General features: G+C 40.2%; 1 protein-coding gene across 2 annotated transcripts in view; it reads left to right on the forward strand.

Moving 5' to 3' along the window:
- The window catches only part of LOC122554293 (ERI1 exoribonuclease 3-like), a 419345-nt gene that overhangs the window by 68815 nt on the left and 326276 nt on the right, over window positions 1-24254 (forward strand). For both annotated transcript variants that reach the window (XM_087990561.1, XM_087990562.1), the window contains exon 6: window positions 23861-23933. In XM_087990561.1, coding sequence (XP_087846687.1) covers window positions 23861-23933 — 73 coding nt within the window. The remainder of the gene's footprint in view (window positions 1-23860; window positions 23934-24254) is intronic.

Genomic DNA, 24254 nt, shown 5'->3' on the forward strand with positions numbered 1-24254 from the left:
GATGTACAGCACGGAAACAGACCCTTCAGTCCAACCCATCCATGCCGACCAGATATCCCAACCCAATCTAGTCCCACCTGCCAGCACCCGGCCCATATCCCTCCAAACCCTTCCTATTCATGTACCCATCCAAATGCCTCTTAAATGTTGCAATTGTACCAGCCTCCACCACTTCCTCTGGCAGCTCATTCCATACATGTACCACCCTCTGTGTGAAAAAGTTGAATGTTGACCAAGAAGCAATTCCACAGAACGCTCAGTGCCTTTTGCCTGAAATGCAAAAGTGGAGGCGGAAATTAGGAGGCTGGAAAGGAAAAAAGAAACATCAAACCAGTCCAGTTTACAGAATGGGCAGCACCAGCTGTACTGACTGTGAAACCCAACAGGTCAGTTTACCTTTTGGGGATTTCAAACAAATGGTGAACCGCTTTTTACTGCTGGATAAATAACCTGACCCTCATATAGAGGATTTATATGCAAAACTGGTGGGAGGCTGTCCTTCATGAAACTGGACATGAGCCATGTGTACCTGCGATTGTGATTAGATGACGATTCCCAGAAGTGTGCGACAGTTAATACACATAAAGGTTTGTGTCAGTGTACGAGACTGCCTTTTGGGCTACCATCAGACTGTGCCATTTTACAGCAGTCGATGGAGAACATTTTACAAAGTTTACCCCAAGTTGCCACTTATCTGGATGACATGCTGATAACCAGGGTGACCAATAAAGGGCATTTAGAGAAGTTGGATGGAGTGCTGAAAATGTTTCTCTCAGGTGGGCGTATGCCTTAGGAGGGGAAAATGTGTGTTCCAGACACCCAATTGGCCTACTTGGGCTATAGTGTCAACAATACCAGGTTACAACCATTGGAAGGTAAAGTATGGGCAACTAAAGATGCCTGGCTCCCATGTCTGTACCAGAGCTTAGGTCTTTCCTTCGGATGGTGAATTATTACAGAACATTTTTACATAACCTGATCTCCATCCTGGCACCATTACATTTGCTATTGAAAAAGGGTCAATATTGGAAATGGTCTTTAATGATTGTCCTGAGCAAAGGCCACCACCAGATACTGGCTGAACTTCACCAGGGTCATCCGGGGATTCCAAATTGAAGATGCTGGCAAGAAGATGTCTGGTATCCAGGATTAGATGCCGACATAGCCAAATTGGTAGGGCAGTGCTCGGATTGCCAACAAGGACAAAATGTACTGCCAGCAGCTCACCTACATTCATGAGTGGCCAGGTATACCCTGGACCCTGGACGCTTTGACTATGCAGGTCATTTTCATGCAATCTCTATGGTTTTAGTCATTGTGGACACTCCTACAGAGTGGCTGAACGTGCATAGAGTTAATTTGTCAAACATGCCGACAACGATTGAAAGGTTGCGAGCATCTTTTGCAATACACGGACTAGTGGAGTTGTTGGTCACAGACTGCAGGCCATCATTTACTAGCAGGGAATTTGAGTATTTCCTAAAACCGAATAGCATTCGGCATGTAAGGACAGTTCCATACCATCCGTCGTCCAGTGGTCTAGTAGAAAGAGCAGGCCAAACTTTGAAGGCAGGCTTAAAGAAACAGCCTACAGCTTCACTTTATACCAAATTTGCCTGGTTCTATTTGACTATAGGACTATCCCCTCCTGTAACTACCAGGATAGCTCCAGCAGCGTTGCTAATGCAGAGAAGAGTGAAACATCATCAGGAACGCCAATGCTAGACACAAGACTCCTCTAAGTGAGACAGGCAGTTTATTTTGGGAGATAAAGTTTTTGGTGTTGAAACCATAAGAATGGCTCTGCATGGGTAAAAGGTATGGTAGATGCGAAGCCAGGTTCTGACGCTTCGACTTCCTTACTGCCTGAAGATGAGTTTTGGTCGAGATGCTCTGGGTGCAAGAGTCTGGCTACAATCCAGCAGATGCTGCTAGAATCTGAGGCAGAATCTGAGGAACTGGACCTGGTGTGAAAACGCCCCAGGAGAAGCTACAGGATAAAGAATGGGCCAACAACCAAAGATTTAGAGGGAGAAGGATGTACTGATTGGAACAATGTCAGCCAGGTGGATCTCATAGAGTATGAATTCCCTGATTGAACCAGGTTAACAGTCCAATTAGGGAGTCACGGCTGACATATAAACAGGAGTATCTGGGGTTTTGCTCACGCCAGGAGATGGCTTTGAACTAGCTGGGTCATGTCATGTATTGTACACATATAAATAAAAGGAGATTTGGTGACCGCGTACTTGCCTTCGTGGAGTTACTTCAAAAACATTGGTTTCAAGAAGAACTTAGATGTAGTGCCCCAGGCTAAAGGATTCAAAGTATATATGGGGAGAAAGTGCAAACAGGGGACTGAGTTGGATGAGCACATATGATCATGTTAAATGACACAGCAATCATTAAGGACTGAATGTCCTACTCTTGCTCCTATTGTCTCTGTTTCTCTCTGGGTGAAGAAATTTCTCCTCATCTCAGTCAGATATCTGTTGCTTCCTTTTCTGGCTTCAGTTTGAATGTATTCTCTTCCGTAGGTGGCTACTCAGCTATCAAGTTCCGAAGCTCTTTCCTTAAGTGGGCGGCACGGTGGCACAGTGGTTAGCACTGCTGCCTCACAGCGCCAGAGACCCGGGTTCAATTCCCGCCTCAGGTGACTGACTGACTGTGTGGAGTTTGCACGTTCTCCCCGTGTCTGCGTGGGTTACCTCCGGGTGCTCCGGTTTCCTCCCACCATCCAAAGATGTGCAGGGTCAGGTGAATTGGCCATACTAAATTGCCTGTAGTGTTAGGTAAGGGGTAAATGTAGGGGTATGGGTGGGTTTCGCTTCGGCGGGTCGGTGTGGACTTGTTGGGCCGAAGGGCCTGTTTCCACACTGTAATCTAATCTAATCTAATCTAATCTAATCTAAGTCTTTGCATCTCTTCCTGTCTTTCCTTTTTAAGATGCTTTTTAAAAACGTACTTATTTGACAAAGCTTTTGATCATCTGCCTTATTTGGTTGTGTTGCAGTTTATTTGACAGTACAGCTAGGAAGGACATTGGGTTGCATTATCATAGGAAAGATCCATATAGGTGCAGGTGGTTGTTTTTCCGTTTGGAGTGATTGTGCTCCTGCAATAATGTTGGGGAAGAAATTTGACCTTTTATTGATGAAAGGACTGCAATGCCTGTCCAAACCAGGAGATTATGTGAATTGAAAGGGAACTCGAAGGTGCTCTAACTGCCCTGTCCTTTGTGGTGATCATGGTTACAAGGTTAGAAGATATTATTATTGTAACCTTAGTGATTTGCTGCAGTTCATTTTGTAGTAGGATATACAACACCAACAGTGCTTCAGGAAGGGTTGACTATGTAGTCCAGTCACAGAAAAAAGCATCAAGTTGACTCTCCACAGAGCGCTCAGCATCTATCCTGCCTATAAAAATCACATCATGATATGCTAGTTCAGTTAAGCTTTTGATCAGTTGTGGTAGATGGAATTTAACTTGTAAATTTATTAAAAATAAATGCAAGTAAATTCATTGGTTTCCTTTTGTGATGATGGTTTTGAACCAGTATCCCAATAATTGAGATTTTATGTCCAACCATGACAGGTTTTGAAGTTGAATTTAATAGTTCTGGTGCAAAAAATATATTCATCTGACACGGCAAACTGAGATATGTATCTATGTATTGGAATTCATGAAATTGTGTCTTGTTCATATGTACTGCATGTTACCTGATAGCTGAGAAGTCCAAACTTTTAAGTTTGAGGAGAATGATTGAGGAAGCAGTTTTAGTATTGAGAGAAAACTGTGCATTGGGAGGAAAACAAAGTAATTTAATTCAGTACTTAATTGTGGTATAAAATGAATTGACACCAATTGTGTAGTGCAGTGGGATAGAAGAGAAATGATGATGGAGCATTTGTCTGCAGTCACAAGAAGACGAATAAACTGTCAGCATGTGACAATTTCAAACCAATAGGGAGCCAAAGCATGTGAGGATGAATATATGAGGACCAACGATTTTCTGTCATGAATTAGAGTTTAGCCAGAAGTAATAATTCACTTTCTTAGGTTACTTTTTAAAAAAAACTTTAAATATCTTGCTACTGACAGTCACTTCCAGCTTAATATCCTCCCAATATTCCTCCAGGCTACCTAGGGTCTTCTGTTATAAGTTGATTGGGCTGTAACATTCTGCACTGAAAATGTAATTAGGTTTCTGTTTCACTCCCAGACACAGATGGGGTAAAGACTGTTGTTGGCAAGGAACCTTCCATGTGTTGTCTGATGTCAGCTATGTTCCATTTAGCATCAGTGCTTGTTTTCTTTCATCGCAATTCCTGTTCTGACCCACTATTATTGGTAATGGTACTTAATTTTGTCATGATTAAACATCCCTTACTTTGAATTCTTATACATAACTGAATGAAAACAAAATCAGCACTTTTCTGTTTTGCTTACTTTTAACAATCTAATCCCCCAACTTGTACAATACCTACAAATAAATGTGAGCAGATTTCATTCTTTACATTTACGCACAAATAATTTCCTCCTTTTTATTTCTGTAAATAATAGTTATTGTATTTCTAACTGTGCCTTGGCCTCTGAGGTGACAGCAATGTTGACAGCCTCATACAATATTTATAGAGGCCTGGATGATGTTGGTGTGACCTTGGGGTCATTCAGTTAACTGTCGCACGCTTGGATTTTAATGGAATCAGTTGTCCACTACACTGGAGACTTCAACTTTGTCACTGCTGACAAAGTCCAACTAGGTTCCCCTTTAGTAACCAGTGTACCTTCCAGCTCATGCCTTTTAAAAAGACAGTAAAAACTCAAAACATTGTCTCCTTTCAAAATAAAGACCCTGATGCCAGATTTCATTAGTACATGTTGACAGCTGCCACGGAGTCAAATTTTCTATTTTCAGAGTCCTTAATGCCAAAATTCTATTTCATGGGCACTGACATTTAGCACTGATGTGCTGCTCACAGACTTGTTATGATGCAGAAGAAAATAGCAAAAAAAATGCTTCACTGGTTAGAAATATACAAGTGTTTCACAGCAAAACCTGTGCTCAGTCATCACCAGAGAATGACCTGAAGGAGCTCATCCATACAAAAACATTTCAAAATCCACCTCTTGGATGGAAGTGACAGATGAATTGGAAATGTTTGCAATATGACACAGTTTAGGAAATGGGTGGGGTTACATAATGTTTTTGGAGACTTATTCTAGCTATTTTTCTTAGTTTTAGCATTTTGGCACCATTCTTATAGGCAAACTTCCTAACTTCAACTAAACTGGAATACACTTTTCTCCTCCCTCCAAAAATCCTGATGCTGTGGAATCCTGATCCTACTCATTCAGCCTGCTTCTATTGTTCCAACTTTTTAAAAAAAAAACACAGCCTCACAGGCTGTTATTTTAGTGGCTTGAAGCAGACCGCTTCTCCATCTGTCTTAACCTCCCTTCATTTAAAAAAAGGACAAATCTTCTTAAAGACATGGTACTGTCACAAGCACTCCTACAATGCGAATATTGATGTTGGCCACCACTTACAGACTGGAAACGATGAAGTGATGAAGGGCCTATGCCCGAAATGTCAATTCTCCTCCTCAGATGCTACCTGACCTGCTGTGCTTTTCCAGCACCACACTCTCGACTTTTGATCTTGAGCATCTGCAGTCCTCACTTTCACCCTGGAAAAGATAAACTCCAAACTCTGCTCAAAGTATGTGCATGGTTAGTGTCAGTGAGCACAGTCTTTCCAGCAGACTGCCAGTGTACTAAATATTGAGTACATTACATCATTGTTCTTCTGTATACTGATCAACTGAAATCTTCACCTGAATCCCTTGCAGCAGAGCTCATATGACTTTGCTCGCTGGTGAATTGGAGCTAACTCTACCCTCTCCTTCTGCCCTGGATGCAGGCTAATCATGCTCAATGTCTCACTGCATGCAGATCTAATATCTACAGTACTTACTACAGTATGTACAGTGTCAGTATCTCGCCTGGTGGATACTGTTGGGAAAATCATCAGCTTATGATTCCTCTTCCACTTTTGTGTTCCATTGTCTGGTCAGGCTGCAGTTCTTGAGTACCTGAAAGGAGAAATAAATAACAGGTAGATTTGCACCAGCTGTAACTTATAAACAACTTGAGATGATGCTGAAATGGCCTTTGAGAAGGACAATTTGGTATATACATTCCATCACTTTCAATGCCGCTTTTGCCCACAGTCACCAATTTGCCGCTCCAATTACGATGTGAATATCCTTTTATTGGACTAAGGGCATGCAACCATATATGTTCCTTCTGACTTAGGTTCTTAGCCATTGGTTGTTGCAATATTTCAGAGAACATAGTTTGAGTGATGTATGGTTGAGTGAACACCTGCAATGATTAAATAGGCTGTATGTAAAAGCTGTGAGATGTGAATTGGAGGCCTACAACAGTGAATACGTGTATTGAGAGTCAAGTATAGAACATAGAAACGGACAGCACAGAACAGGCCCTTTTGCCCACGATGTTGTGCCGAGGGTTAATCCTAATGTAAAATAAAATAACTTAAACTACGCACCTCTCAACTCACTGCTACCCATGTGCATGTCCAGCAGTCGCTTAAATGTCCCTAATTACTCTGCTTCTTCCACCACCACCGCTAGCAACGCATTCCTTGAAATTCACAACTCTCTGCGTAAAGAACCTTCCTCTGACGTCCCCTCTAGACCTTTCTCTTGATATCTTAAATCTATGACCCCTCACACCAGTCAATCCTGCCCTGGGGAAAAGTCTCTGGCTATTGACTCTATCCATTCCTCTCATTATCTTGTATTCCTCGATCAGGTCACCTCTCTTCCTCCTCCTTTCCAGAGAGAAAAGTCTGAGCTTAGTCAACCTCTCTTCAAAAGACAAGCCCTCCAGTCCTGGCAGCATCCTCGTAAACCTTCTTTGCACCCTCTCCAAAGCCTCTGTATGTTTCTCATAGCGGGGCGTCCAAAACTGGACACCATATTCCAAGTGTGGTCACCAGGGACTTGTAGAGCTGCAGCAAAACCTCACGGCTCTTAAACTCAATACCTCTGTTAATGAAAGCCAAAATAACATATGCTTTCTTAACAACCCTATCCACTTGGGTGGCAACTTTGAGGGATCTATGTACTTGCACACCAAGATCCCTCTGTTCCTCCACACTGCCAAGAATCCTGTCTTTAATCCTATATTCAGCATTCGAGTTTGACCTTCCAAAATGCATCACTTCGCATTTATCACGGTTGAACTCCATCTGCCATTTCTCAGCCCAGGTCTGCATCCTGCCTATGTCGCATTGCAGCCTGCGATAGCCCTCGATACTATCGACGGCACCTCCAACCTTTGGGTCATCTGCAAATTTACCCCTCAACCTCTTCTTCCAAGTCATTTATAAAAACTACAAAGAGCAGAGGCCCAAGAACAGAGCTCTGCGGGACCCCACTCAACACTGACCTCCAGGCAGAATGCTTTCCATCTACCACCACTTTCTGCCTTCTGTCAGCCAACCAATTCTGAATCCAGATAGCCAAATCTCCCTGTATCCCATACTTCCTGACTTTATGAATGAGCCTACCATGGGGAACCTTATCAAATGCCTTGCTAAAATCCATATACACCACTGCTCAACCTTCATCGACCTGTCTTGTCACCTCCTCAAAGAACTCAATAAGATTCGTGAGGCATGATCTGCCTCTCACAAAGCCATGCTGACTGCCTTTAATCACGCTATGCTTTGCCAAATAATCATAAATCCTATCCCTCAGAATTCTTTCCAAAACTTTTGCTGACCACAGATGTAAGACTGACTGGTCTGTAATTGCCAGGGGTTTCCCTATTACCCTTCTTGAAAAGAGCAACATTTACCTCCTTCCAATCCTCCGGTACGACTCCCGTGGAGCATGAGGAGGCAAAGATCTTCGCCAGCGGCTTAGCAACCTCCTTTCTCGCTTCCTGAAGCAGCCTAGGATAAATCTGGTCTGGCCTTGGGGACTTATCAGTCTTAATGTTTTCCAAAATTTCCAGCACATCAACTTCATCAATCTTGATCTGATCAAGCCTGTATCCCAGCTCCTCAAAGTTCACATTCACATCAAGGTCCCATTCCTTAGTGAAAACTGAGCAAAAAACTCAGATAGGCTTTCCCTATCTGCTCAGACTCCACACACAAGTTCCCTATGCTATTCCTGATCGGCCCTACCTTCTCCCTGATCATTGTCTTATTCCTCGCGTATGAATAAAATGCTTTTAAGTTCTCCATAATCCTTCTTGTCAAGCCTTTTTCATGCCCCCTCCTGGCTCTCCTCAGACCATTCCTGAGCTTCTTAAAAACATAGTGAATACTGATATGTTTAGAAAGCAGGTCAAGTGTCTTGTAAACAATTAAGTGGACACAAGTAGGCCTTCAAATCCAAAACACTTTACTTGAAAATTTCTTTCACTTATGGTTTTGTTGAATATAGCAGAAAAAAGTGATGCTCCTATTCTTGAATAGCTAATGGATACAATTTTAAGCATTCATATAACGATTATTCATTTTGAGGTATAACAGTGCCTTGTTCTCATTGTGATATACTCAAGAAGGTGTTGCAGCTAGATTACAAAGTACAAATAAAAGTATGCATATTTACTTTATTTTCCATTTTTTACTCCAGTACAACTATCCTGTCAATGGAAGGCATGAATTTAGAGTTGAAGTTTCCTCAGACTATTTCAGGAAGTAATAGCACAAAACAAAAACAAAATATATTTTGCCTTGTCTAAGTCAGTTGCACATCAGCAAATACAAATTGAGGAAATCATTGCAGTAGCTGAAGTATAACATTTAAAATAAAATGAAGTTGACTTACAGAAGAAAGGCCACTGACAAATTTCTTGACCAAGGTTTAGTAATATTAAATCCTGCAGATAGAAAAATGAGTATAACTTTCATTTCAAACCAAAGGGGCTATGAGGCATGTTAACTGTGATATAGTCTCAGACAGAGCCCTTCCCCTCGTATTGGCTTGAGAACTGATGAAAATGTGTTTGGCAGCCTCCGTCCAGTTCCCGGGAGCAATGACTGAATAGCATAAAATCACTTCCATAATTGCCAATGGCTGACACTCAAAATGTCTCCAAAAATTATCAAAATTGCAATGCGTGTATAACATTAAAATAAAAAGCTGCAGGGGTTGTATGGTGATGTGTTGTTTGGTAACTTAACATGCTAGCTGCAACATGGAAAGGCAGGATTTAGTTAAGCAAACTCCTTTTCTCAGTGATTCCATTATTGGAGGTATTATATTTTTGTGTTTCTCTCTTTTCTTTCAATCTAGATTCTTTTGGCTTCAGTGTTTCGGATAGTCATCTAAGTCAGCTCTTGCTCTTAGTGTTTTGGAAAAAATGTGTCTTTACTTGCTTTGATATTTTCAAGTAAACCCAGGAAGCAAATATTAGTGTTAGGGCATCTCGGCTACTAATTTTCTTACTTTCCTGTTTCCTGTTCAGAAGTTGGAAAAATAAAGCTACACCAGCATTAATTTCAACTATAATTGAGATTTATTACAAACAGTATAAGAATATGTAGTTAACATTTAATTTCAAAGTGGATATTAAGTTTGTTTCCCATTACTTCAAAAGCAAAATAATCTGCGGCTACTGCTTAATAAGTGTTTTTTTTACATTTTTACTTTATTCTCCTTCATCAAGATGGTCATGCATGGCACCAATAGATTTCATGGCATCCGTTTGCATTTCCATTGCAGCACTAACACATGGTTGGCTTTTAGCGTTGCTGCTTTGGAACTGAGAAATCAGTCTCAGACTGTGCGTCATGGCTGTGCCCACAAATACTATCCCAAAATTGGACACCATTTCTAAGTTAGATTCGATGGGCCCTATGTTTATGTGAAGTTGTGTCTAATCGGAGTCTGACGCCATCCCATTCCTTGGGACATCAGAATCTGGAGAGCTGCCAATGCATCAACCATTTTGGTGTGCATGTTCTTTATTGTACATTGCTTCATTAGAGTCCATCTGAGTCTTGCAGCAGAACACATGGATAATCTGCCCGTTGCCTTTGGCCTTTATGCAGCCCACTCATGCCCAGTGATTCATATGTTGATCCTACCTCCAAGTTGCCATCTAAAGCTTGTACAGGATAACTGTTGTTACAAATAGTAGAATTTCATCACCAGTTGCATGCATTCCTTTTCACCCTTCATTGCCGGCCTGCTGGCTAGGCAGCAGCTCTTGGAGACCTGAAAGCATAACGGGAGGGTTGAAGAAAAGGGAGGAGATGTTAGGTGGCTTGTCCTTCAGGCTTAATTACGTGATGAAGATGGAGTGGGATTTAAAAGGTGTATAAGACTGAGTTGTACAGTCATCCTATATCCAAAGATTAGCCCTATAGGATGTTTAGGCCTCTGTCAGTTTATTTTTGTTAGTAATAATCAGAATTGGCCACAGAATATAAATACAAACTGTGATCATAGGCTATCCTAAAGAATAACGTATTTTCTCAGAATTGTATTTGTATAGCTGAGTATAAATATGGGCTATGCCTGTTGTATATTTGAAGATTGTATGTATAAATTCTGATTAGAAATAAAATCATTACCACTAAAACCATGTAAATGCATCAGCTCCATCATTAATTTCTGTTCAGCCATTTTATGTACTACTATGGTCATTTTTGATTGTTGGACTAATTCCTTGGGTCCATGTGCACACCTCTGTTAGTGGAGAATCTGCAAAATTAACTTAAAATAAAGCTGAAGAAATGTTTATGGTCAAGGTAGTTTCCATAAATGTGTTATTCCCAATTCAGCTTTTGCAATGTTCAAAGTTGGCAAAACATCTGAAACTGGTTCTGTACATAATTGTTCAATGTTGAATCTTGGTGTACTTGCTGTTAAAATAACATTGATTCATATTAACCTTATGTAGTCTACTCTATTTTTGTAGGGCACATTTATGTTGGCATGATTTTACCAGGATGTTGCCTGGTATGGTAGGAAGATCGTATGAGGAAAGGCTGAGGCACTTGGGGCTGTTTTCATTGGAGAAAAGAAGGTTTAGAGGTGACTTGATAGAGGTGTACAAGATGATTAGGGGTTTAGATAGGGTTGACCGTGAGAACCTTTTTCCACGTATGGAGTTGGCTATTACGAGGGGGCATAGCTTTAAATTAAGGGGTGGTAGGTATAGGACAGATGTTAGGGGTAGATTCTTTACTCAGCGAGTCGTGAGTTCATGGAATGCCCTGCCAGTAGCAGTGGTGGACTCTCCCTTTTTATGGGCATTTAAACGGGCATTGGATAGGCATATGGAGGATAGTGGGCTAGTGTAGGTTAGGTGGGCTTGGATCGGCGCAACATCGAGGGCCAAAGGGTCTGTACTGCACTGTATTTTTCTATGTTCTATGTTCTATGATTTGCCTAATATAAGATAGACAGAACACAGCCATTCTCAAAAGTAAAGTTAAAAATCACGCAACACCGGTTATAGTCCAACAGGTTTAACTGGAAGCACTAGCTTTTGGAGTGCTGCTTCAGGTTACAACCGAAACATCCACTTCTGTACCTCCTGATGCTGCCTGGCTTGCTGTGTTCTTCCAGCCTCCTGCCTGTCTACTTTGGATTCAAGCATCTGCAGTACTTTTGTCTCTAGCAGAGCAGATAGGAACAGACTACTGCAGTCATAGGGACTTAACTGTAAGAAATTTAGAACTGAAAGCAAGAGAAACATTTTTAATCAGAAGATTCATGAGGCTGTGAAATATATATTGGAGTTAATGAAGTTGAGATTGGCTAGACAAATGGTTTAAGGAATAATAGGTGAAGAACTGTGCACATTAGTCAGATTCGTTGGAATATGGCTACTTTTTACCAATCATAGCCTGCTTGAGCTCCACAAATGTGTTTGTGTCATAATTTCCATGTAAGATACGTTTGTCTGTTTTTGGTCTTGTTTTCAGTCTGCTGGACATATTTGAAGTCTCCATCTTGGAAAAGTAACAATACTACCATAATCTAGCCTTTAAAAGAAAGTATTTTCAGGCAATAAAGTATTTTTTTTAAAAAAGGTTTTGAACTGTTGTGATGGAGAAACCATCAGTCAGTAGGACAGCCAGTTTGTGCACAACAATCTCAGAATAATTACAGTGCAGAAGAATGCCATTCAGTCCGTTATGTTTGCGCTGAATGAGCATCATGACATACTGTCATTCTCCCATCTTTTTCTATTTAAGCAATCACCTAGAGCCCTCTTGAATGTCTCAACTGAACCTGCCTCCACCACACTTCCAGGCAGTGCATTCCAGACTCGAGCCACTTCATACCTGGGGAACGTCACTACAAACCTTCTGCCAGCCTGAAGAATATGCATTAACCATTACACTATTTCCTAACACTCAATTTTCCATCCACATTGCTACTGTCTGTTTCACTCCATGAGATATAACTTTTCTCTAAGTCTGTTGTGTGGCGCTATATCAAGCACCTTTTGGAAGTTAAAGTACGGAATAGCAACTGCATTACTCTTATTAGCCCTGTGTTAGTCTACAAAGAAATCAACAAGGTCCTGCTGATATCAATGTGATAATAGCAAGATAATATTGTTTTACTGGTGGTGGCTGAGGAGTAAATATTGGCAGGAGACCATGGAGAACCCCTCTACCCTTAGAGTCTTATAGATCTATAGCACAGAAAAAGACCCTTTGGCTCATCAAGTCGACTGATCTAAAGCAACTATCTAACTATTCTAATCTCATTTTCCAGCCCTTGGTCCATAGCCTTCTGTACCTTGGCATCACAAGTGTACATCTAAATATTTCTTAAATGTTATGAGGATTTCTGCCTCCACCACTCTTACAGGCAGAGTGTCCCATGTTGCCACCACTCTCTGGATGAAAAAAAAGTTTCCTCACAACCACCCTAAACCCTTCCTTTTACCTTAAATCTGTGCACCTTTCAACACAATGCTGTGGGATATTTTGAGTCCATCCGAGAGAGTAGATAAAGCCTCAGTTTAATATATCATAATGGTGTAGTACTCCTGCAGTGCTGGACTTGTGTTAACCCACAGATAATGTGTTTAGGTCCCTGAGTGTTGTAGAATAGAAAGACCAAGGGCTTCAAGTACACAGTTAATTGGAAATTGACTTAGACCACTCTATACTCATGCACACACATATACACACTCTCTCACAGACACTCACAACCCCCACCCCAGACCCACACTCACAGAGTTAAGACACGCTATACACACTCTCTCATGCTCACAACCCCCCAACCCAGACAGATGCGCACACATATTTTGTGGAGTGAATTTGTACTTGCAGAGTTACGTTGTACTTTGCTCAAAAACTGCATGAATTCATGTAAAACTCTGTTATCTCACTTTTTAGATTAGAATCAATCTAAACATCATGGCATAGACAACACAGGGGGCTAACACCTTCAACATATTGTCCAGCTAACACCAATTGTTACAGCTAACCTGAGAATGCAACTTTTAAAAAAGAAGTTTTTTGTGATTTACACATGAAAGAAATGAAACTATCATGGTATTCAAACAGATGAAAGACTCAACAGACAATCAAGGTTTTTTTCAGTGTATAATTTCAGTTACATCACACTGTAAATTTTTGCTATAAATTCTGCACCTTACAGTTGTGTCCTCCACAATCACCTGATGAAGGAGCGGCGCTTCGAAAGCTAGTGTGCTTTCAATTAAACCTGTTGGACTATAACCTGGTGTTGTGTGATTTTTAACTTTGTACACCCCAGTCTAATACCAGCATATCCAAAGCATCACAGGTAGACAGAGTGGTAAAGAAGGCATGTTTGCCTTCTTTGCTCAGACCACTGAATATAGAAATTAGAATGTTATGTTACCAAAGTACAGGTTGTTGGTGAGGCCACTTTTGGAGTACTATGTACAATTCTGTTGGCCCTGCTATAGGAAGGATATTATTAATTTGGAGAGGGTTCAGAAAAGATTTGCAAGGGTGTTACCGGGACTGAGAGTCTGAGTTTTAAAGGAGAGGCTGAATAAGCTAGGACCTTTTTCACTGGAGCACAGGAGGTTAAGAGGTGACCTTCTAGAAGTTTATAAAATATGAGGGGCACAGATAAGATAAATAGGAGAGATCTTTTCCATAGGGTTGGGGAGTTCAAAAGATTTAAAAGGGACCTGAGAGGCAACTTTTTCCACATGGTTTATATGTGGAATGAACTGCCAGAAGAAGAAGTGTATACAGTTACAGTTAGATCATTTGAAAAACATTTTGACAGGTAAATGAATAGGTAAGTTTAAATGGCTAGGGGCCAAATGCAGGCAAATGGACTAGTTTAGTTTGCCAAGCTTGGTTGGCATGGACGAATTGGATCGAAGGGTCTGTTTCCATGGTGTATGACTCTATAACTGCCAACTCGAAGGCAAGCATGCAACCCACTAGGTTGCAGTGAACACAGTAATTTCTAGTTTTCTTGGTATTATTCAAAATCTCAGCAATGATGGATATAACTTAATTGTGATGTACCCTCTGAAAATTGGTGCTAATTTCAATGGATATAGAATATTTAAATCTTCTGTATAGTAGCAATAAGTCACATGAACAATTGATTTGCCAAAGTTGACTTTGATAATCAAAAGAGGGTTAGGGAGAAATCTCTATCATTATGTACAGTTTCCATATAGACCCCCTGATTCTCTAGTAGTCGCTTACTCTTAGTATTTTAGTGTTAATAAATTTTGAGACTGGAGGATTTTTTTATTTGGATTATATGTGGCTACAGATCAGTGAAACTTACTGTGTTCTACATGATCTTAAATAGTTTTGATTAGCACAAGTATGTAATGTAATTGCTCCTTCCTACAGCAAAATTCATAGTTGCATGCCAAGGGTTGCTAATCAGCCTGGGCAACATTTATCCTGCCTACCCCTTATTATTCTGTCTTATGTGTCTTGGAAAAAGATTCTTAAATAAAAACATTTGTTGAAAGAGAACCAGACTCAGCAGTCTGAGTTCTAACTGTCTGACTTCTTACAGTGAGGCTGACTGGCAGTTTGTTGGGAGAATGGGATGTGTCAGCAGCATGTTTGTCAGTGTTTTGTTTAAAGTCCTTGCTGATTTCCTGACTGACTAAAGTTTGTGGGAGTGACAGTGACTCATGTCAGTCCTGTTTTAGCACACCTTTATTTAAAGGCAACCTGCCAGTTTATCTGAACTCCAGTGAGTACAAGCCCGACCTGCTCAACCTTTCGTCATTAGAAAATTCTTTTATACCTTGGATCAATCTAGTGAACCTTCTCTGGAAGGCCTGTAGTGTCAGTACATCTTTCTTTTAGTTAAGGGGACAAAGATAACATCGTATCCTCTCAACTTGTTAGTCCTAATTCATGTCTTTGATTAACCACTTAGTGTCCTGTTAGTGTCTCTCAAGGTGTTGAGTGGTGATGGCGAATCCTCAGAAAAAGACTTACTCTGAAAATGCATGGTCAGAAGTCACATGACACCGTTATAGTCCAACAAGTTTATTTGAAATTACAAGTTTTTGGAGCATTGCTGCTTTGTCAGTCGGACTATAACCTGGTGTCTTATGACTTTTGACGTGTATCCCAGTCCAACAGCAGCACTTCCACATCTGAAAATGACTTTTGCCCCCTCCACCAGCTCAGTTAGAATAACACCTTAAGAGGTTTTCATGACAGGTTACTTGGAAAAGTAAACAGGACAGTGTGGTGGAAATGACAGCAGTGAAGATTCCTTGTCAGAGGAAAACCTCCTGTTTGTCTCTGAAACTCAGCATATGCAGTTAGTGTACAAAAGTGACCATTCTGGAACTACAGTGCAAAATGTGTGCAGTCTTGTCAGTCTGACCAAAGACACAGTGAGCAACTACTCTTCATCTGTTTCTCTTCTGTCTGATTCTGAGTAAACCTTTTGCCTTTTGCTCTGAGCATCTTTACCATCCGTTTCACTTGCTCTCCCTCGCCCCTTTTTCTACAGCATAAAAACTTATTACTTTACCAGTCCTTTTCTTGTTCTGAAAAAGAGTCATGTTGGACTTGAATGTTAACTTTCTTTCTTTACAGATGCTTTCAAACCTGCCGAGTTTCTCCAGCATTTTATTTTTATTTCAGAATCCAACAATCACAGTATTTTGCTTTTATTTTGAGGATGTGAGCAGTCTGCTTTTAGTTAATCTAAAACCATTTAGTTGTTCTACTTGGGAAATGTAGAAAGAGGAGGAAAAATTTGTAGTTACATTTTGGTGTTTAACATGGTCATATTTCTGTTAATGCTATCATCCACAAACTTTAATTAAAAGTTGCATTGTCATCTGCTCCCCACTTTTGCCTGCTGTCTGTCAGTTGGCTTCTTGCTTCATAAAGAATGATATGACAATTCAAAGAATGGGAAATGGATGTCTATGAAAGGAATAGATTGTTGATTATGAGATTGTTTCATGCTAGGACAGATGGAGCAAAACATTTCAGCCTGAGGACATGGAAAGCGAATGGCAGACCATAATGTTCAATACTGTTCAATGCAGCCATCAAGCCAAAATTACATTCTGCCCATCACACAAATTAATAATGTGATATCTAAAGTTCAGTTTGTTGTGGTGCCAGGTGTGTGGGTGGTAATGTTCCCAAAAACTTGCAGATCATATCAAACTGCACATCCCTTTGGCAGTTCACTATAAATAAAATACTCACTGTACCCAACGAGCATATATCTGAAAAACACACAGTACAAAGTTCAACATTAGATATGATTCCGTAATTGGACGACATTGTCTGGATAATCCTGAATGTATGAAGAATTATGTTGATGATCAATATAAGATTGTAAATTGGGCTCACAGTGTGGTACATTTGCATGTACTTAACACTGTATATATTGATACACAGATCTTTGCGACAGAAAGAACATGTACACACACTCTGCTTGTTTCAACTCAGGAACATGGATTACAGCCACTCACTGGTTCATTTCTTGCCTCAGTCAAATGATGTCAACCTTCCTGATTTAAAATATTAATGAAGCCTGACAGTTAACTGTCAGTCATCGTTAACTGATACATTTTTCTTGCAATGCCTCTACCAATTACTGTCCATTAAAGAATTATCTTCATGCAGTATAAATGTTGATTTTGTTTTCCCCTTAAGTTGGAATTCTTGTAAATTGCCCTGATAAGGTGAAACGTTTCAACAAGATATTTCTCTTTCAGCAACACTTGAGTTCTGTGCTAGTACACAAGTGAATATTCAAGAATTGAGCAATTTATGTTCAAACAGAAACAACACAATTTTGCTTGAGAATCAACACATTGAGAATAGTGCTGTTGAATCATACTCTGCAGCCAAAAGCTATGCCATGCATTACAAATATGTTTTCCAAGGTACAGCAGGCCACTAACCTTCAGGTCCTTGCTGGTGCATATTGAAGCCAAGCCCAGACTTTTCCAGGCAACTTAATCACATCTTCAGCTTTCAACTACAGCTCTTGCTCTCATGTAGCTTTGGGTGTATCTTACCTGGGCCTCAGTGATAGCACTCCAGCTGTGTGTCATCAGCCATGACCTTAGAGGTCAGCCTTTGGCTCCAAGGAGCCATCATTTGACTTTGCTTAGAGATGTGAATATTAGTTGGAGATATGACATGTTGAAGGCATCGTAGCAGATTCCTCATTGTAGATTCCTACGTATCTCGAATAGGCATGTATGATAATTTGGTGGTTACTTCATAGCTGAAATTGATTGAGTCGATTCCCTCTCAGTTAATGAATATTTTTCCATGATCTGATGGCACATAAATGATCACATTTGCAATCTCTGGACCTGTGGGAATCCAGCCAAAACTGCAAATCTGAGAGCCTTCTTATTCTGACTGGCCTCAACTATGGTGAAATGCACATATTTGCCAGCAATGGCAAACATGATACCTGTCATCTGCAAGATAGGAGTTTGGATAACAGATTTTGAGATTTAACAAATCTCAAACCACCAGCTGATTCCTAGCGGGAGTTGTCAGCAAAGAAGTTAAGTACCGTGTCACCCTTGACCACCGTGGGCAATATTTTCACTTGTGGGAAGGTCGTCTTTCCGGAGTCATCAAATGTCAGAACCACCTAACTTGGAGGTCTGACCCTGTTGTTTTTGTTCCTCAACAGATATAGGAACAGAGGTGGCGCTGCATAAGCGGCTCCTGTGTGAGAAGGCTGATAGATATGAAGTCTAGGTCAAACAGAAAACCTCCACTGTAGCTGAAATAATGGTCAAAGAAATCAATAATGAAAACACATTGTTAGAACAAATCCTGTGAGAAAACCTTTCACTTGGGCATGGAAGCAGTTACATAGAACATAGAACATAGAAGAATACAGCGCAGTACAGGCCCTTGGGCCCTCGATGTTGCGCCGATCCAAGCCCACCTAAACTACACTAACCCACTATCCTCCATATACCTATCCAATGCCCTCTTAAATGCCCATAAAGAGGGAGAGTCCACAACTGTTACTGGCAGGGCATTCCATGAACTAACGACTCGCTGAGTGAAGAACCTACCCCTAACATCAGTCCTATATCTACCCCCCCTTAATTTAAAGCTATGCCCCCTTGTAATACCCGACTCAATACGCGGGAAAAGGTTCATACTGTCGACCCTATCTAACCCCCTAATCATCTTGTACACCTCAATCAAGTCACCCCTAAACCTTCTTTTCTCTAGTGAAAACAGCCCCAAGTGCCTCAGTCTTTCCTCATACGATTTTCCTTCCATACCAGGCAACATCCTGGTAAACCTCCTCTGCACCCGTTCCAATGCCTCCACATCCTTCCTATAGTATGGCGACCAAAACTGCACACAATATTCCAGATGCGGCCGTACCAGAGTCTTATACAACTGCATCATGACCTCAGGACTCCGGAACTCAATTCCTCTACCAATAAAAGCCAGTACGCCATATGCCTTCCTCACCGCACTATTTACCTGGGTGGCAACTTTCAGAGATCTGTGTACATGGACACCAAGATCCCTCTGCTCATCCACAGTTGTGTCACATTTTATGTAAAATCTATCCAGGTGCTGTTATGGTGCAGTGGTCGTGCCCCTACCTTTGAGCTAGAAGACCCAGGTTCAAAACTCACTTGCTTCAGAGGCATTTAATCATGTCTCTGAATAGATTGATTAGAAAATGTCTCAGTCTATGGGAGCTCGTATGGCACTGGTTATAGTGTCCCTATCTCTGGGGGCCCAATGCATCAGAAGGCCTGGGTTAATGTCCCAATACTCATAATTAGTATCATGGAAAGAGGGTGTTCAAGACCAAAAATGATAATGAGTCTTGAAGGCTGCGGCCTGAGCACTCTCTTCCCTGTCCTTACCCTATACACACCAGACCTTGTCGTCGCATGGGACTGCTACCAAAAATTATCTACTAATATTCCCCGTCCACAGCTATTAATTCCAGCAGGCTGACCATTACATTTTTCTATCCAACTGCTGTTCTCTCTGTCTAGGGTCCATCTCCACCTAGTGTTTACTCCTCCTCCTCCCCCCCACCTCATCTTCAGCATATATACACAACTTTTCCTAGCTACAATCAGTTGTGAAAAAGGGTCACTGGATCCGAAACATTAACTCTGCTTTTCTCCAGATGCTGCCGGACTTGCTGAGAATCTCTAGTATTTCCTACTTTTGTTTCTGGAATATCATCATTTCATTCAGTATTTGTTTCATTATTGTACACCAGAGTTAAAAGTACATAGGACACAACTTATTTTTTTAACCACGTATAGAGGCAGGAAAAAGCTAGAAAAGGGAGGAACAATAGGAAAAGTCTCTGATCGGGCATAAGGCAGGAGAGATTAAATGACAAAAGCAACAATATATTCGAGCCAAAAGTAATTGATTGGACAAGTCTTGAAAAAAATGATGACTTTGCAGAAAATGCAAATCGTAGCAAGAAAATCGTCAACCAGCAGCTAGCATCCAGAAACAAAATGTGGATGGGGGCTTAATTGGAAATCTTTGAGGTCAAGATTTAAATCTGAGACTACAATATGTCTATTTTAAGATGCCTACTAAAATAAAAAAAACTTCAAGGTAACGTGGAGATAATACATCAACTCAGTGTTTATGTGGAAAAATAATGATATGGTGGCTTTAAAAATGTACTCTTTAATTCCGATTTTCTTTTTGAGAATAAAATTTAGAAGATTTGTTGCATTTTAAATATCCTTTGTTAGTAGTTGTGGGTATGTTCACTGAGTTGGGAAGTTGATTTGCAGACCCTGTGTAGGTGACATCTTCAATACTTTCTAGCCTCCTGTGAAGTGCTGTTGTACTGTGTCTTCTGGAATTTATTTGGTTCCATTCCTGCTGCTTCCTGTTGTCGGTTCTGGTTGTTCATCGTAGCGGCTGGTATATTGGGTCTAGGTCTATGTGTTCATTGATAACCACAACTATGGCAACCAGCACCCCAGCTACAAATCTTTTCCCAAAGCTTGAATCTTTGTTATTTTGTGTTGGTCAGCTGTGGAATGTTCATGTGATAGATATTGCTCTTTTTTGCAAAATAAGTAAACAATGGTTTGTAGTCTTACAAATAATCCTCAATCAGCTTTTTTTTAAAGCAAATAAACTTGCTTGAATTTTGGTGATGGATTATTGGCAAGAAGTCAGTGTAGTGATTATGATGAGGTTAGCCAGATGGACCTCATAAAAGATGAGTTCCCGAATTAGAGCTGTTAATCTGATCCAATCAGGGATCCCTGGTTGACAGAAATACACAGAAGTGTCAGAGGTTTCGTTCACTCTGGGAACTGGCTGTGAGGGAGCTGGTTTAGTGTCAGGGACTTTCCACATGTAAGTAAAGAGTGACTTGATGACAAGATACCAGCCTATGTGGAGTTGTTTCAGTTTGGTTAAGTACCAAAGGAAGGAATTGGGCCATGCTTGATCTTTGCCCATCATCATGCCATTTTGCCAGTGACTGGAATGTGACAGAACAGCTGGAACCCAATTAAGCCACTACTAGCCATTTAAGAACCACTTCCCACTGCCACAGCTATTACCCCTATATCAAGGTCCTAATATTGCATGAAGAAATACGAATATGGTGGCCACTTAGTAAGCTCTGGTTAGGGCATGCCATTCTTTTTGGATTATTACTGGATCAATGAAGCCCCCATCCCCTCACTGGTAGTTCTAACCCCAGTAGTGAATGCTGACACCCTCACCTCAACCTGCCTGCCAGAACCCAGCATCTCCCAATCTTACTTCCATCTCTTTCAGAGTGCCTTAGCCATTCAACTGTTTTAGTCTCTTAGTTTCAGCCTTCGTACTGGCAAGACTAGTAATACCATTACTGTGTTACTCGCTCTTTGGGGGCTGGTTTCCATCCTGAATTGGGTTGGCAGCTCTGATGAAGGCTACTTAATTGACCACTGCAGGTTAATTCTTCTCCAGGTCCAGCTGCTGATGGAAAAAGACTCGTGTCGCAGGGGTTACCATTGACCAGAACTGGAGCTGACCAACTATACAAATAGTGGCTATAAAAACAGGTCAGAAGGTATGCAGCAAGTAAATAGCTTCTGGACTCCCCACTGTCTGTCCACTGTCCACAAGGCACATCAGGAGTAGATTATGAAATTGCCTGGATGGATGTAGTTCCAACAATGCTTGAGTAGCTTGATATCATCCAATATGAACCAGCAAACTTGACTGGCATTCTAACCACAAGCTCACTTCTTCCATCACAAACACACAGTGACAGCAGTGTGTACCACCCATGAGATGGACTGCATTAACTCACCAAGTCAGCACCTTCCAAACATGTAACCTTTACCATCTAGAAGGACAAAGACTGCACATGCAGGAGAATACCACCACTTGCAAGTTCCCCTTCAAGCCACTCATCATCCTACCTTGGATATATCATTGTTCCTTTCTAATCTTAGGATCCTTTCAACATCCTGGCGTTCCCTTCCTAAGAGCACTTACATCTCAAAGACTACAGTAGTTTAAGAAGGCAGCTCACCACAGTTAGGCATTGAGGGATGGACAATACGTGCTGTCCTAGCAAGCTGTCCTATCCCATGAACATTTTTTTGGTATAATTCCAATTTTGGCTCTAGTGTCAGGCATTTCAGCCATCTCATCAAAATTATAACCATTGTTTGTAGATTTGTGGATTGGTGAAATTCAATTTTTTTCCCCTTTCCACCTAAAATTACATGTTATTATTAAAACATATTTTAAAATTCAACATTCAGCAATTTGAAAGAGGAAATATATTTGAAGATTAGCCAATTATTTAATTTGTAGTTGACAAAAGGCATTTTTACATCCACTTTACATTGTTGTTTGTACTACTCAAAGCAAGTCTGTCTATAGAACTGATACTAATGAACTCTGTTTTCTTATAATACTATATTATTCAAAATCGACTCTTGAGATAATCCATACCTAATTCAAGCATGGATTGCTATAGGCCAGATTATTTCCCATTCAAACAATTACATTGACGATACCTGAATGACAGTGAGTGAAATGTCTAGTTATTCATGTTCGTCACTTTTCTACAATCTGAATTGTTGTCAGTCAGCTTTTATAAATGTAGCTTTGTGTAAAATATTATTATTTCGTATATGAAATGTTTAATTTAATTTCTGTTGCAGCACACAACAAAATGAGCCAAAGAATAACAGTACTTTGGATTTATAGTTTTATAAATGCTCTAGAAACCTTGATGCAATTTTTTTAGAAGGATTGAACCAAAAGTATGTGAAGCAATTGCAATCTCAGAAACAATAGTTTTAATACCAATCTTGTTTTAGTGTTTTATTCAAGTGGAAATCTGTGCCACAAAAATATGTGCAAGCTTTGTTCCTGTTCCTATAATTTTCCATTAATGACAAATAATCTGATCATACTATACTGATGCTCATTAAAATATTTTTGCTTCAGCAGAAATATTCTATTGATGTAGTTAGAAAAGCAATGGTAAAGTATATTCACCATCATGTACATATTGTGTATAAACAGCATTTAAGACAGTAATCTGATAGCAGAGTTCAGATGATGAACGTTACCCGGTGTTAAATTTTACATTTAACCCACTTGATTTGGTTAGTGCCCTGAGCTTCTCTGCAAAGTATCAATTTCCTTGATATAATTAGATTTAGTCCTACCACAAAGTATTCAGGTGTTACTCGTTCAAGGTGTTATTCTTGGCTATCTACTGGCTGTCGCTCCATGCTTTGGAACCTCAGATATTCACTTAAGCACCTGTCAAAAATGTATCAAATTCAAATCCATTAAGATTCAACTGTAATATGATATTTAAAACTCATTTTATAGAAATCCTGCAATAAACAATATAATATCATAACAATATTTAGCTTTAAAATTCATAAAGCTATCACAATTGTTTTACATTTTTATAATTTTTGACGTTATTACTATATTACAGAAAGTGTTAAATCGACCAGCTTAATTTCCTCATAGTGTAAAAGTGCCATCACTAGGTTTGTATAGTTAGAAAAAAGGTCATACGGCAATCTTCCTTTCAATGTAAGATGCCAATACAAACAACTATTTGATGCTTATGTTAGTATGCAATATGAGAACTTCTTTATTTTGTTTGTTACATTAAAGTTAAGAGAATTTTTGTGTGGTTTATAAGATAGAAAACAACTTTACTTTTTTTTCATTCAGTAGTTCTTCTGCTGTTTGGATGGCAACTAGACATGAAGTTTTCTCCATAGTCTTATGGCTACCTAAATAAAAAGGTCTGAACTGTAATAGAATCAAACATTTTTTTCTTTTTCTTAGGCTGCCAGGACAATGCCAACTCTTGGGTCTGCCAGTTCCTGATTACTTCAAGAAGTGGATTAATCTCAAAAAGGTACTTTGAGTAACAGGCACCATTTTCAAGGATGAAGTCTTAAGAGATGCTTAATAGCCAATCCCATTTGCATTGAAATGAGAAGTTGATGGCTCGAAGCCTGGGTTGATTCTGGAACTAGGATCTTCTTTTTGTGTCACAGCTAAATAGGATATTATGTACCATCTGAACTCTGAAGTTTCTCTTTGCCATAGCTGTCTTGTAAGCATGTGTTGCCTTTGGGGTAATCAGGAAAAAATATTATGTCCTTACAATCACAGGGTTTAGGAATATTAAAATGTCTTGGTGCATATGCAGTGTTATTTTGATTGGTATTTTAAC

Source organism: Chiloscyllium plagiosum, unplaced genomic scaffold (genome assembly GCF_037043375.1).
Source record: "Chiloscyllium plagiosum isolate Xiang-an unplaced genomic scaffold, Cpla_swu_hap1 HiC_scaffold_9, whole genome shotgun sequence".
Lineage (NCBI taxonomy): Eukaryota > Metazoa > Chordata > Chondrichthyes > Orectolobiformes > Hemiscylliidae > Chiloscyllium > Chiloscyllium plagiosum.